Raw genomic sequence first — 12,891 nt, forward strand, 5'->3', positions numbered from 1 at the left:
ACTCAACTAATAATAATAACAGTGATAGCCAACACTTACGGAGTGCCTACAATATTCATTTTCAGTGGGACACAGTGATGGATGGTAGAGCCCAGGAGATGGCTGATGGCCAGTTTTGCTCCCTGTAGTCCAAGGTCTCAGCAGTGCATTCTCATGGCTGCCTCATTCTCTAAAGGACAGAGCCTGACGTTCACCTCAAACTTTTTGCAGAGCATTCAGGAACTAATCACTTGCTTTGCCGTTGAACAGACTGAGATTCATCAGAGAGTGATACCTAGAAACTGGCCTTAATGTGTTTCCAGAACCAAAGCTTGCTTAGAAATACTGTGAGCTCATTGCACTTATATATTCTGGCTAATTCTCATCTCTATTTTCATAACACAGTTAAGAATGGAGGTGTGGATTCATTGAGAATGCTATCCAAGCATCAACATAAGCCTTGGTTAAATGTCTGCCTGATAAGTCTGACAATAACTATAATGGGGCAATGAGAAGAGTGAAATGAAGTTCTCTATTATTTCTGATATTCTTTTGTTGAGAAACTTATTTCATCATTAATGTATCTGTAGGTGGAAATGTTTTCCTTATGAGGGTTGCCTATATAATCTATATGCATTTGATGTAAAATATTTATACCTATGTGAAACAGAAAATGTACCAATATTCTCTTGAAATTCTGATATATCCCCCTGGCTGCAGTTGCTAGAGGGAAATACAGAACATAACCATAGAGAAGGGAGAATTTTGAGCAATGGAAGAGAATTTTACAAGTGGTCACAACCAAATTCAGTTAAGTCTGGAGCAGCTCTCACCACAGTCATGGAGGGCGCCCATCTGCAGAAAACTTAAAAGATGAGATTCCAATTTTTGGGTACTTGTGTAATTTTAGCCTCCCCTTCATTTCACTGGTTTTCTTTTTTTGGTATAGTAAATAGAAAAATAAATAAATATCAGAGCAGTTTTCCCAAGTGTATTCCTTAGAAAATCGGTATCTTATATGTTTAATTGGTGTTATTCAAACAATAAAATTCTAAGAAGAAATAAGGCTGTGAAAAAATAGTTTTAAACAAAGTTAAACAGTTTCTTGACTGTAGGATTATTCTGAGCCTTAATTATGCTATTGTAAGGTAAGGCTGTCTAAATAAGTCATGTATGTAGCATTGCTATGCATATATATTTTTCTATGACTCTCCAAGCAAGTCATATATATGCACCACGTACAGTTTAACATTTATTCATCTATCTATTCCAAGTTTCCACATGACCTAAAGCTCTTTTTTTTACAATAACACCTTATGGGTGTCATGCTTTATAGGAAAGCAGTGGGAAATGTGGATTTAGAATGGTAAGTCAACAAAATCTATATAGATTGTATGGGATTTAGTCTGGGCTAAGGGTCTCTTCTTTAAAAACTGAGAGTCACCTGGAATTTATAATGTCTGCTCTCTTCTTAGTCTAACATCCTCATATGCGTTAGTTTGAATCAGCAGAATGTTAATGTGAACTCATTCATCAGGGAGCCATCATAGAAACAGGTCAAATAAATTAGAGGACTGTTGGAGTATCATTAACAAGAGATACCTGAGTCAGGCCGACTTACCCAGCAATTACGGTTAATAATGTAAGGCTTAGATAAACACACCCCTGGAAAGCACAGGCAAGCACAGCCCTGGTGAGAAGTGCCTGAAGAAAGGCTGTTTCGGTAGGACCTGCCACTCCTACAAAGTGGAACACACAGACTCCTCTTGACTGGGCGTGTCACCCTCGCCAGACCCATTACACAGAAGAATGAAACTAAGGCAGCTGAATGGGCCCTTTGCCATAGCTGAAAAACTTAACCTGTCATGACTAGCACACTCTGTGCTATCTCTTGGGACTAGACAAACACAGCACACAGTGCTAACCACCTACGTCTCCTCTGCTGCACCATTATTTGCAAGACATGTTCATAAATTTCTTCCCATGAAGTCTGTGCCAATGCTCACTCCCACCATCAGAAGAAAAATACTACTTTATCTGCTAACTAGAGCCACTAAATCTGCTTTGATTAATATATTGGCTGTTATAGTCTTTTTCTGCAAATTATACATTTCCTTCTTTTGTCCAATTACCTGTTGGATGCTTAATTGATGTTGGTTTCTTCCTTTCTTCCTTCTTCTAGCTTTCTTTCTGAAAAAGTTACCATTTTAGATTCTTCATGGGATAAATCTTGAATAATTAAGTATAGTACTTGTTTAAGCACAACTAGAACTATGTTTCTACTCCCTCCCACAGTAGAGTTGTAGGTTACACCAAATTTCACTTTTAGAATTCTTTCTGATGACAAAAATATTGACATTTCCATTCCCAGGCAGACCCCAAATGTGGCAGCTTCTCGCAGCAGCATGCTGGATACTTCTTCTTGGGCCTCTATATGGTTGTCACAAGAAAGGAAGCATCACAAATCCTGAAGCTCATATGAATATTGTAAGTCACTCATTAAGGAAAAAAAATTAAGATAAAGAATTAATTATGAAGTTATCATTTTAGTTACAACTGATGTGCTTCTCTAGTTTTCAACAATTCTAAATTGACTAAATCTGTGCCTCCTCCCCTATTCCTTGACATGGCTATCTAATCTAAGGGTTGAAAGATCTGATTCAAGTTGGGGAGTAATATTCCTTCTCCTGGTAGTTGAGTCGCCATCTGATGGTGCCTTACTGGAGAACATGTTCATCAGCCCATACTGGTGATCTCTACAGAGTATCCTTGAGTTCTTCCTGAGTTTTATTCTAGAGCAATTTCTGAGATTTGTGAGCTATGTCGGTGTACTCTTTTAGTTTAGTAAGCCAGAGTTGGTTTCGGTTGTTTTTAACCAAAAATACCTTAACATGGAGAAATTCATACCGGAGGTGGAATGGAATAAAATAGAGTGATAGAGCGGAATAGTGCTGGGGGGGGTGGGGGGGGGGAGACAAATGACCAATGTCTACTATAGGCTTTATTCTAATGGAATACTCTATATTTCTGTATACAATTATACACTATTGATGTACTTGCCCACACCACTTTATATTAGAACTTTAAGGATGGAACTACCAAAGTTTTAAAATTAGTGTCTCATCTTTTTGCTCTTTACAGTGTATCCAGCAGGTACCCCTAATCTTCTATCACATTGCTGAGCCCACAGTCTATAATATATACTGAGTGGCCAGATTATTATGACCACCCCATCAGTATAATGAAGTGAATTAATTATGCAAATAATAATAATAAAACCTTGAGAGTATTTGCTTAGGAAGTTTTCAATATTCAGTATTTTTGGAAGTGTCAATGAAGTACAGATGGGGTGGTCATAATAATCTGGCCACTCAGTGTATGTCCTTAATCCAAATTTTCCTTTCCTGCCATATTCACACACATCTTCTTGTCCTGGTCTAAATGCTTTTTGGCTCTTAATTATTCTATAATGATAATAAGAATAACGAACACTATATAGCACTTACTTTGTGCCAGGCACTGTTCTAGATTCTTTGTGTATGATCCTCACAACAAATCTGTGAAGAGTTACTATTATTCTCTTTATTTTATAGTTGAGGAAAATGAGACCCAGAAAGGTTAAGTAACTTCCCCAAAGTTTCATAGCTAGTAAGAGGAAGCATTGGAATTCAGTGCCATATTGTTAGTCTCGAGTCTAGAGTCTGAGCTTATAACCACTGCTTCATGTGGGCCCATATGCATACACACCTCTTGAGTGCCTGGCATGGGTTAATACCTAATTTTTGTGTTAAGGACTTGCTTTGGTGCTAAAATTACTTTGGCTTTAATTGTTGTCTTTATCTTTTCCTAGTTGTACAATCTCCGACAGATTGTTAATCTTCTGGAAAATTAGTTTTCTCAACTCCAAAGAAGGATAGATAGTCAAACCTTGTTTCTTGAAAGTCTCTCATCTTGAACAATTTCGGTTTTTGACCAAGTTGTTCACAGAAAAAATATCTCGGTTGTCCAATCAAACTTTGATTATCAACCTGACAACCCTTTCACACTGATACCTCAGTATGACAAAAAGCACCTCTCAAGCAACAAAGGAGAGAATACTTTTGTTGCTGTTGAAATAGATTAGTACAGTTTTAAAACATAAAGAGGCAATCAAGAGTGCTAATGTTGCTAAGGGTGTGAAAGAAGCAATGATCACAGGCAATGTTGTTGATCTGCATAAACGAGAGAGAAGCAGTTAGGTAGTGACAACATTTCGGAGGCAGTGATATACGACCAAGCAAAGATGCTGCAAGCTGTTCTGAAAGACACCACTGGCCTGGACCGAGCACTCAAAGTGATTCCTTTAAGGCTAGTAGGGGCTGGTTCAATAAAGTTAAGAGAAAAAGTTTTTATTTATAGATTATACAGTACATTAGACATGCACTGTATATAAGAAAGGATAAAACAGGGAACCATTTGGGCGTCTGGAACTGATTAATTCAATTTACATTTCTAATGGGGGGAAAATTATTCTGTTTTCGAACAAATTGCTTCTCAAACAACCTTCCAGAACAAATTAAGTTTGAGAACCAAGGTGCCACTGTAATTCTATCTGAAAGGCTATATATTGAGATTAATAAAACAGGGGATATAAACCATCTTCTATGCAATCAACAATAGTCCTCTTCTTTGTACTATTGTAGTTGGTATATCTTTTGTTTACCCCTCTAGAGCCACTCTGTATTTTCTTACATTGTTTTCTCTAAGAGGCTGACCTGTAAGAAGAACTAGGTCAATAAGCTCCCTTGAACTTTAGTTTTTAGATCAGTTCATACAATGGAAACCCTGAACAGGAGATCAGAAGGAAGGAGGAGAGTGCAATCAGATGAGTTATTGTCTTGGAGGTCACCTCAGGCAGGCTGTCTCTGCTAGAGATCACAGCTTCTCTCAACGTGGCCCTCTCTACCTGACTTTCTCATTCTGATTCTGGTAACCACTTCCTCTCATCTCCTTTAAGGTAATAGGGAGGAAACAGCTCACTTGGTACTAGCCTCAAGGTACTACACTATCACCTATGATTTCCCTCATTGGATGTCCACATAATTTCTTGTCAAAACATTTTGAGAATGAGCCAGTGTGTATTAATAATACCAGGCCAGGAGAACCCAGGTTGTATAGTCACCCAACCTTGCCTCACCCATGCTTTGTATGCATCCATCCCCAGTTTAAAACCCTCTTCAAATTATCCTGATTTTCCTGCTTTATTCTGTCTCAATACATTGGGGAAGAGTAGGCTGTGGCTGAAAGTACTATATTGCAATGCAGGTATAAAAATCAAGAGATCACAACATAAATATATATATATACTAGAGGCCCAGTGCACAAAAATTTGTGCACTAGGGCGGGGGGGAGTGTCCCTCAGCCTGGCCTGTGCCCTCTCGCAGTCTGGGACCCCTCAGGGGATGACCACCTGCTGGCTTAGGCCTGCTCCCTGGGGGATTGGGCCTAAGATGGCAGTCAGACATCCCTCTGGCAGCCCTGCAACCCTTGGGGATGTCCACTTGCCAGCGGGGAGCAGACCTAAGCTGCAGTTGGACATCCTTAGCGCTGCTGAGGAGGCAGGAGAGGCTCCTACCACCACCGCTGTACTGGCAGCCATCAGCCTGGCTTGTGGCTGAGCAGAGCTTCCCCATGTGGGAGCTCACTGACCACTAGAGGGCAGCTCCTGAATTGAGCAACTGCCCCCTGGTGGTCAGTGTGTGTCATAGTGACCTGTCATTCCCAGTCTTTCTGCTGTTAGGGTCAGTTTGCATATTACCCTTTTACTATATAGGATAGAGGCCTGGTGCATGGGTGGGGACTGGCTGGTTGGCCTTGAAGGGTGTCCCGGATCAGGGTGGCGTCCCGCTTGGGTGCCTGGCCAGCCTGGGTGAGGGGCTGAGGGCCATTTTCAGGCTGTTCGGGACTGAAGCTCCCAGTCTCTCCTTTTTTTCTTTTTTTTTTTTCCTGGAATTTATTTACCTTCTATAATTGAAACATTGTTGCCATCACTGGCGCTCCTAGCTCTGAGGCAAGCTGAAAGTAGGTATCTGGGGTTTGTTTAGCTTCTATAATTGAAACATTGTTGCTTTTGGGCTCAGAGCCAGGCAGCGGCAGGTGGGGAACCTTGGCTTCCTCCTTCACTGGAGCAAGCAAACCTCCTGCTCGCTTCAGCTGTGTGGCTGCTGGCCGCCATCTTGGTTGGCAGTTAATTTGCATATCGCCCTGATTAGCCAATGGGAAGTGTAGTGGAGGAATGGTTAATTACCCTTTTTGTCTTTTATTAGATTAGATGTTTTTCCTCTTTTCAGAGCCAAGTTATTTCGTACTGGGGTTATCCTTATGAAAATTATGATGTTGTGACAAAAGATGGCTATGTCCTCGGAATTTACAGGATTCCTCATGGGAGAGGATGTCCAAGAACAGGTAGGGTTTATTTTGTTGTGAAAGAAATAATGCCTAAAGCAGAGATTCCTCGATGTGCTGATAGCAGCAAAGCAGTTTTTATTCTAAACAGAGTCAAGTGCCTTCCCATCAAAGGAGGGAAATCATCACCTCCTCCTCTACTACTCTCTTTCATTTGTATAACCCTTTGGAATTTTTTCAGAATTTTCCAATACACTGTTTATTTAGCCTTTTCTTCTTCGCTTTATCCTCTTTCCTAAAAAGCACAAAAAGAAAGGAAAACTTTTTCTTACTCTAGAGATAACTACTTTCCAGCTTAAATCTAGAAACTGAAAGGTCATTTTGATACTTTCTTCTCCCTTACCTCCTATATACAGCCAATCACCAAGATCTATTCATTTTGCCTTCTAAATTTCTTTCTGATTATATCCCTCAAGTGTAGGTTAACACATCATTATTATCTATTGCTTCCACTAGTACAATAGCTTTTCTAACTGGTATTATATCAGTTGTAATTAGTCCTCCATCCAATTCAGTGGAATTTTATGTTCTTAAGTAAATCTGACCCTATTAGTTCTATACTTGAACTTAATGCAAGAGCCATTTCTAGCTCGCTGCAATAGATGTTAATATCTGTAGAGAAAAGAGGGATCCATTTGGCAAGAACTGTGCTTTCTTTTCTGATTTTTAGCTTCATTTATTCTTTGGAGTGTTGTATAACAAGCTCCCTAACATTAGAAGGGTTAATTATTTAAAGAGACAATCTAAATTGGAATGGTGTTGACTTAATAGAACCATCCACTCCCACAAATAACTCTATTTTTAAAAAATATGTTTTTATTGATTTTTAGAAGGAGAGGGATAGAAAGAAAGAAACACCAATCAGTGTTTTCCTGCACACCCCCTACTGAGGATTGATCCCACAACCTGGCCATGTGCCCTGACCAGGAATTGAACCTGTGACCTCTTGGTTCCTGGGTTGACATTCAACTGCTGAGCCACACTGGCCTAGCTACTCTAGTTTCTTTATAAATACTCATGAGGACTTTCTTTCCACACTTTTATCTTATGATCTCTGCCAGGTAGCTGCCAAAATGCATGAGATGGAAAGCTGCCTCTATAAGAAGAAGCTGCCTGAGGGCTCAGATCAGAGAGGGGCTATAGACTATAACTGCTATTTGGTGGTACTTAACTTTAGTAGAATTTGGAATACCTCTTCTTTCTGTTTTCTGAAAAGGTGCATAAATGGGCATAGTTCCTTGCTTCCAAATGGCTGAAGGCTCTCTGAGAGTCCATTCTAGCCTACCCAATCTCAGGAAACTGGTGCAGCACCAAAAGTGACCTTCACAAACCATTTATAAAAGACAAAATAATTCCGGTCACTGGTCACTCTTATCTCCTCTCTAAGTTTCCCAACTTCCTTCTTTTCCTTTTCTGTTTCTTAGTCAAATTGTTTCAATTCTACATTATCAATAGGGCTTTTATACCAAATTAACAATTTTATATTGTATAACATTTTACTTATATTCTTGAATTTTGCTTTCTGAGAGTACAAATTAAATTAAGCTGTGTTTGTAAAATCTAGCATAGTGCCTGGCATTCAACAAATGGCATTTTTATGTTTTTTTGTTATTATTTTGAGAAAAAGTTAGTTTTGTTATCATATACTCTTTGAGGAATAAAATATTAATATAAATAATAATAGAGCAAATATTTATTGTGCTGGACAGTCTTATGTATTTTAGTTCTAATTTAATTCTTGTGACTACACTATGAGATAACCTTTTATTATTGCCCATTATACAGATAAGTGAACTGAGTTAACCATAAAGGTTAATACATAGTAGAATAGATTTTGAACCAGGACTATCTGACTCCAGCTCCTACAGAATAATACAATACATGATATAAAATCCAAATTTTACAAAGAAAAAAATAAGACATAGAGAAGGTAAATAACTTGCCCAAGTAAGTAGTTCAGAAAGGACTAGAACCTGGGTTTGCCTGGCACCAAATTTCATCTTTTCGTGTATATACTACAGGAAGGCAAGAAAGAGACTTCTCTTATAGACACTGAGAAAGTTGACGTGAAATTCTTGTTGCCTGTTTTGCAGATCCAAGACCTGTTGTGTATTTGCAACATGGCTTAGTTGCATCTGCCAGTAACTGGATTTGCAACTTGCCCAACAACAGCTTGGCTTTCCTTCTAGCAGATACTGGTTATGATGTGTGGATGGGGAACAGCCGGGGAAATACCTGGTCCAGAAAACACTTGAAATTCTCACCCAAATCACCAGAATTCTGGGCCTTCAGGTAAAAAAAAAAAATATATATATATATATATATATAAAATAAAGTGTGTATTTTGTCATTTATATATGAATGAACACCCTTTGATTTTTCCCTTTACGGGCTCTGAAAAAAAGGCTCTTATGATTGCACTTATGTTTGATTTTAAAACACCACTTGCTGTATGCATGTGTATGCAAAATATATATGCAAAAAAAAAATCAAAATGCAAAGGTCAGCTTTAGAAAGGTTAGTTCCAAGACTATCACTTTGTCCATATGGACCCCAAAAGAAGTTGATATAGTGCTCTTATTAAAGAGGAATTGATTGAGAAATGGGACCAGAAACAAGGTTTTAGTTGAAAAGCTTGTGAACCAGACACTCAAATGTTTACTCTCCAAGAAGTGAAAGAACTCTGCCCTCCATCAGAGGACAGTGCGGAAACCTGCCCCTGGAGTCAGGTCTTGGTCATGGGATCAAACCCCTGTATTTGCATAAGAGCGAAGAACCATACCTTGAAGGTCATTAAAGCAGTTTTCCCTTGGCCTCATTCCTGTCTTATACCTGGAAGCGATTTTGCATTTCCTAATTCCACACCCAGTGCAGTTGTGTCATTAAACTATTGCAGATAACATGATGGTTCCCTACGTGAGTGTTTTCCCAACTACACACACGAAAAAAAACCACCTGAGGTGATTGATAAATACTCAGATTACCACGAGTCTTCACTGACTCAGTGTTTCTGGGCTGAGGTCTGCAAAACGGTTTGCTTTTATCTAGGTCATTGTTCTTTTTAAGGGAGTTTGGTAAATCTGCTGTAGAATTAGGTGAAATATGACTGGCCTTTTAGGAAAAGCCTTTGTAGATCTTTGCAAATCAGATTTTTCTGGTTCCATTTTCTTAACAACGTTATTCTTGCAATCAAGGTGACATCCTCAAAAGTCACAGAGACCCATAATATCATATATTGACTCTAGTCTTAATATTTAAGAAAAGCGAATGTCTGCAATGAATGTGTTTGGATATTGCAGGCCTAATAATGAGATATGTTTTTCCAATTTTGTTGTTTTCTTCTTTTGCAGTGTGGATGAGATGGCTAAATATGATCTTCCAGCCACGATTGATTTTATTGTAGAGAAAACTGGACAGGAGCGACTCTTCTATGTGGGCCACTCCCAAGGCACCACCATCGGTGTGTTTGGGGCAGGTGTGATCTGAGAGTGTCAGAGGATCTTCTTCCATATTTATGAAAGGGATCAGGATTTATTCTCTCTGTGAAGTCTCTAGCTTGGGGACTTGAGGTGGGAAACCCTTTCCTCTGGCTGATTTTTGAAGATTAAATAAAACAAGAACCACAACAATGATTTCTTTTGCCGTTGGACTGAACCTATGTAGATTCATAATGATGCCAGAAGGATTATTTATAATTCTCTCATAATACATAAATGTATTTATTTTGAGAGAATTATTTATCTATGTGCACAACAAATAATTTCCAGACACTGGGTAAGAAATAAATATGGTATACATCTTTCCTTTAAAGATCTCGTAGTCTAGAGAAGACACCAAAAGGAAAGCAGAAAATTATAAATCCCACTGATTATATGCCACAATTAGTGTGCCTTTCACTTCCCAGGGTGCACTGGGCTAGAGTGGATGTGGATGGGGCCATGCCTCAAAGCCACGAGACACTTCACTCCTTTCACTGCTCCCCATTCAGCTACAGACCTCAACAATGCCAACAGCATTTCCCCCAGTCTCTTTTTTATATCTTAATCCTAATTAGGTTTCTAGTATAAAGCAGGTCTTTATATGCCTGAACTATACTATGCACCTTACATACATTCTCTCATTGAAAACTACAGACATGTGAAACCATTATCATTCATATTTTACAAATGGTAATATAGAGATCCTTTCTAATGGTGATACTGCCAAATAATATGTATGTATTTTAACCTTCAAAAGAATCATTCTATGAGGATTCTTTTTTCCACATTTACAGATTAAGAAAACTGAGACTTACACAGGGTAGATAACTTACCCAAATCTTCACACAGCTGGTAAATGGGAAGCCAAAATTATAGCTCAGTTTTGTCTGATACTAAAGACTGTGGTTGAGCAGGAATGGTCCTAGGAATTTACCTAGACATACCCCACAAGGGATATTTGAACCCTCTCTGCAACTCTTGTCCTCTCTGGAGACAGAAAACACTTTATTCTGCGTTAGCCAATTCCATTCTTGAGAAATTTAGAAAAATCCTTCCTACAAATGGTGTTTACTCTGAGTTATTTTATGTTTGTTTTGTTGTTGTTTTTAATATAATACTTCTGCTAATTTAAGATAAATTAAGAATTGTTATAAACTAGTGTCTTCTTCCCTTTCAGCTTTCATAGCATTCTCTACAAATCCAGAGCTGGCTAAAAGAATTAAAATATTTTTTGCATTGGCTCCAGTCATTACAGTGAAATACACCCACAGTCCTCTGAGAAAATTAACAAATCTTTCCAGAGAAGGAGTCAAGGTATGTGACTTCTCCAGTTTAAACCTGTAGAATGAAAACTAGCTCTGTTCCCACTGATTTCAATAGAAGGAAACCAAGTGACATTTTACAAACCTCTGAGACTATAATAAGTGTTGGAGGTATCCATGTAAGCTTACTGATGATGTGCAATTTTAGTAATAGAGTTCAGGGGGCTCACTCTGATGCCATTCTACCCTATTATCTTCATCAATGTCTTCTCTCTCATGTATGTCATTCCTCAGTTATAGATAAAGCAAATGCTGAATTGATTTGTTTAATCTAGTAGGTTAAATTTCTCCCCAGTGGCCCCTGGTTTCTGAGGGGCAGTATGAGTAGTGGTTGAGATCACAGTGTGAAGCCAGATGGGGTCTTTGACCCCAGATTTTTCTACCAGCTGAAAGCTAACTAAACTGATCATTTATCAAGGAGGATTGGTCTATGTGTATTGGTGTTTTTTCCTGTTGCATATTAATATGGCTTCTCCCCTACTAGACAAAAGGTAATCACAGTGTATAATTGAAATCAATGATTTCAATTAAAGCAAATAAAGCTGAGACAATTTTTATAGAAGCCAGGGATTTTTGATTGGTAAATAATAATAATAATAATAATAATAATAATAATAATAATAAGCAAATTAACCTATGATGAGTCAATTCTATACTTATACAACCCAGAAACACAATAGCAGGAAAACCACTAAGCAACATGGAAAATGCTCACCTTTCCCTCTTGTACCATAGAGATTCGGCCTAGACTGGGCCCCATGCTGGGTAAATAGCTTGCTAATTTATTTTAGCATTTCCACACAGTTAAGAGATATTTCGAGATGGTGGGCTCTTTCTATTTTTCTCAATTTGTACAGCTCTGCTTCCGCCTTTCACATGTTTTGAAATGCCGGTGGTGTAGTGCAGTTCAATTCAATTCTGTGAAAATATACCTAGGAGCTACTGTTTCAAAAGCATAGCATCGGAAAATGGCTATGTCTATGGAGGTACATTCAGCTGATTGGTATGACTGAAAATTAGGGTGCATGTGAGGGTCATGGTAGACTTGACTAGGGACAGTAGGGGACAGTAAATGGAAAGCAATTGTGTCATGTTGAGGAGTTTAGATTTTTGTTCTGTTAGTAATGGGAAGCCAATGAAGTATGTTAAGCAGAGAAATGGCTTGATCAGATTTGTAGTTTTCGAAAGGCTGCCCTGAAAGAGCTTTAACTCCAATAGAGGAGCTACCACATGTGACCCACTAATTCCTAATTCTCTCTCTTTTTTCTAAATTATAGCTTGCTTTGACCCTTTGCTTTTTTTAAAACATATTATCTACAACAATAAGGATTATTTTTTTTTCATTATGTTTTTTATTTTTATTTTTTTATTGCTTAAAGTATTACAAAGGGTATTACATATGTGTCCTTCCCCCCCCTCCCCGCCCTTGACAATCCCCTGGCCTCCCCTACCCCCCAGTGTCTTATGTCCATTGGTTATGCTTATATGCATGCATACAAGTCCTTCGGTTGATCTCTTACCCCCCTCCCTCCTGCCCTCCAACTCTCCCCGGCCTTCCCGCTGCAGTTTGACAATCTGTTTGAGGCAGCTCTGCCTCTGTATCTATTATTGTTCATAAGTTTATAATGGTCTTTATTATCCATGAATGAGTGAGATCATGTGGTATT

At 38.6% G+C, this 12,891-nt stretch overlaps 1 protein-coding gene across 4 annotated transcripts in view; it reads left to right on the plus strand.

Annotated features, from left to right (window-relative positions):
• The window catches only part of LIPK (lipase family member K), a 35,219-nt gene that overhangs the window by 11,733 nt on the left and 10,595 nt on the right, over positions 1-12,891 (plus strand). For all 4 annotated transcript variants that reach the window (XM_059662747.1, XM_059662748.1, XM_059662746.1 and 1 more), the window contains 5 exons: positions 2,351-2,466; positions 6,309-6,423; positions 8,517-8,715; positions 9,774-9,883; positions 11,080-11,216. In XM_059662747.1, coding sequence (XP_059518730.1) covers positions 2,362-2,466; positions 6,309-6,423; positions 8,517-8,715; positions 9,774-9,883; positions 11,080-11,216 — 666 coding nt within the window. In that variant the 5' untranslated portion in view covers positions 2,351-2,361. The remainder of the gene's footprint in view (positions 1-2,350; positions 2,467-6,308; positions 6,424-8,516; positions 8,716-9,773; positions 9,884-11,079; positions 11,217-12,891) is intronic.

The sequence above is a fragment of the Myotis daubentonii genome, chromosome 13 (genome assembly GCF_963259705.1).
Source record: "Myotis daubentonii chromosome 13, mMyoDau2.1, whole genome shotgun sequence".
In the NCBI taxonomy this organism is placed as follows: domain Eukaryota; kingdom Metazoa; phylum Chordata; class Mammalia; order Chiroptera; family Vespertilionidae; genus Myotis; species Myotis daubentonii.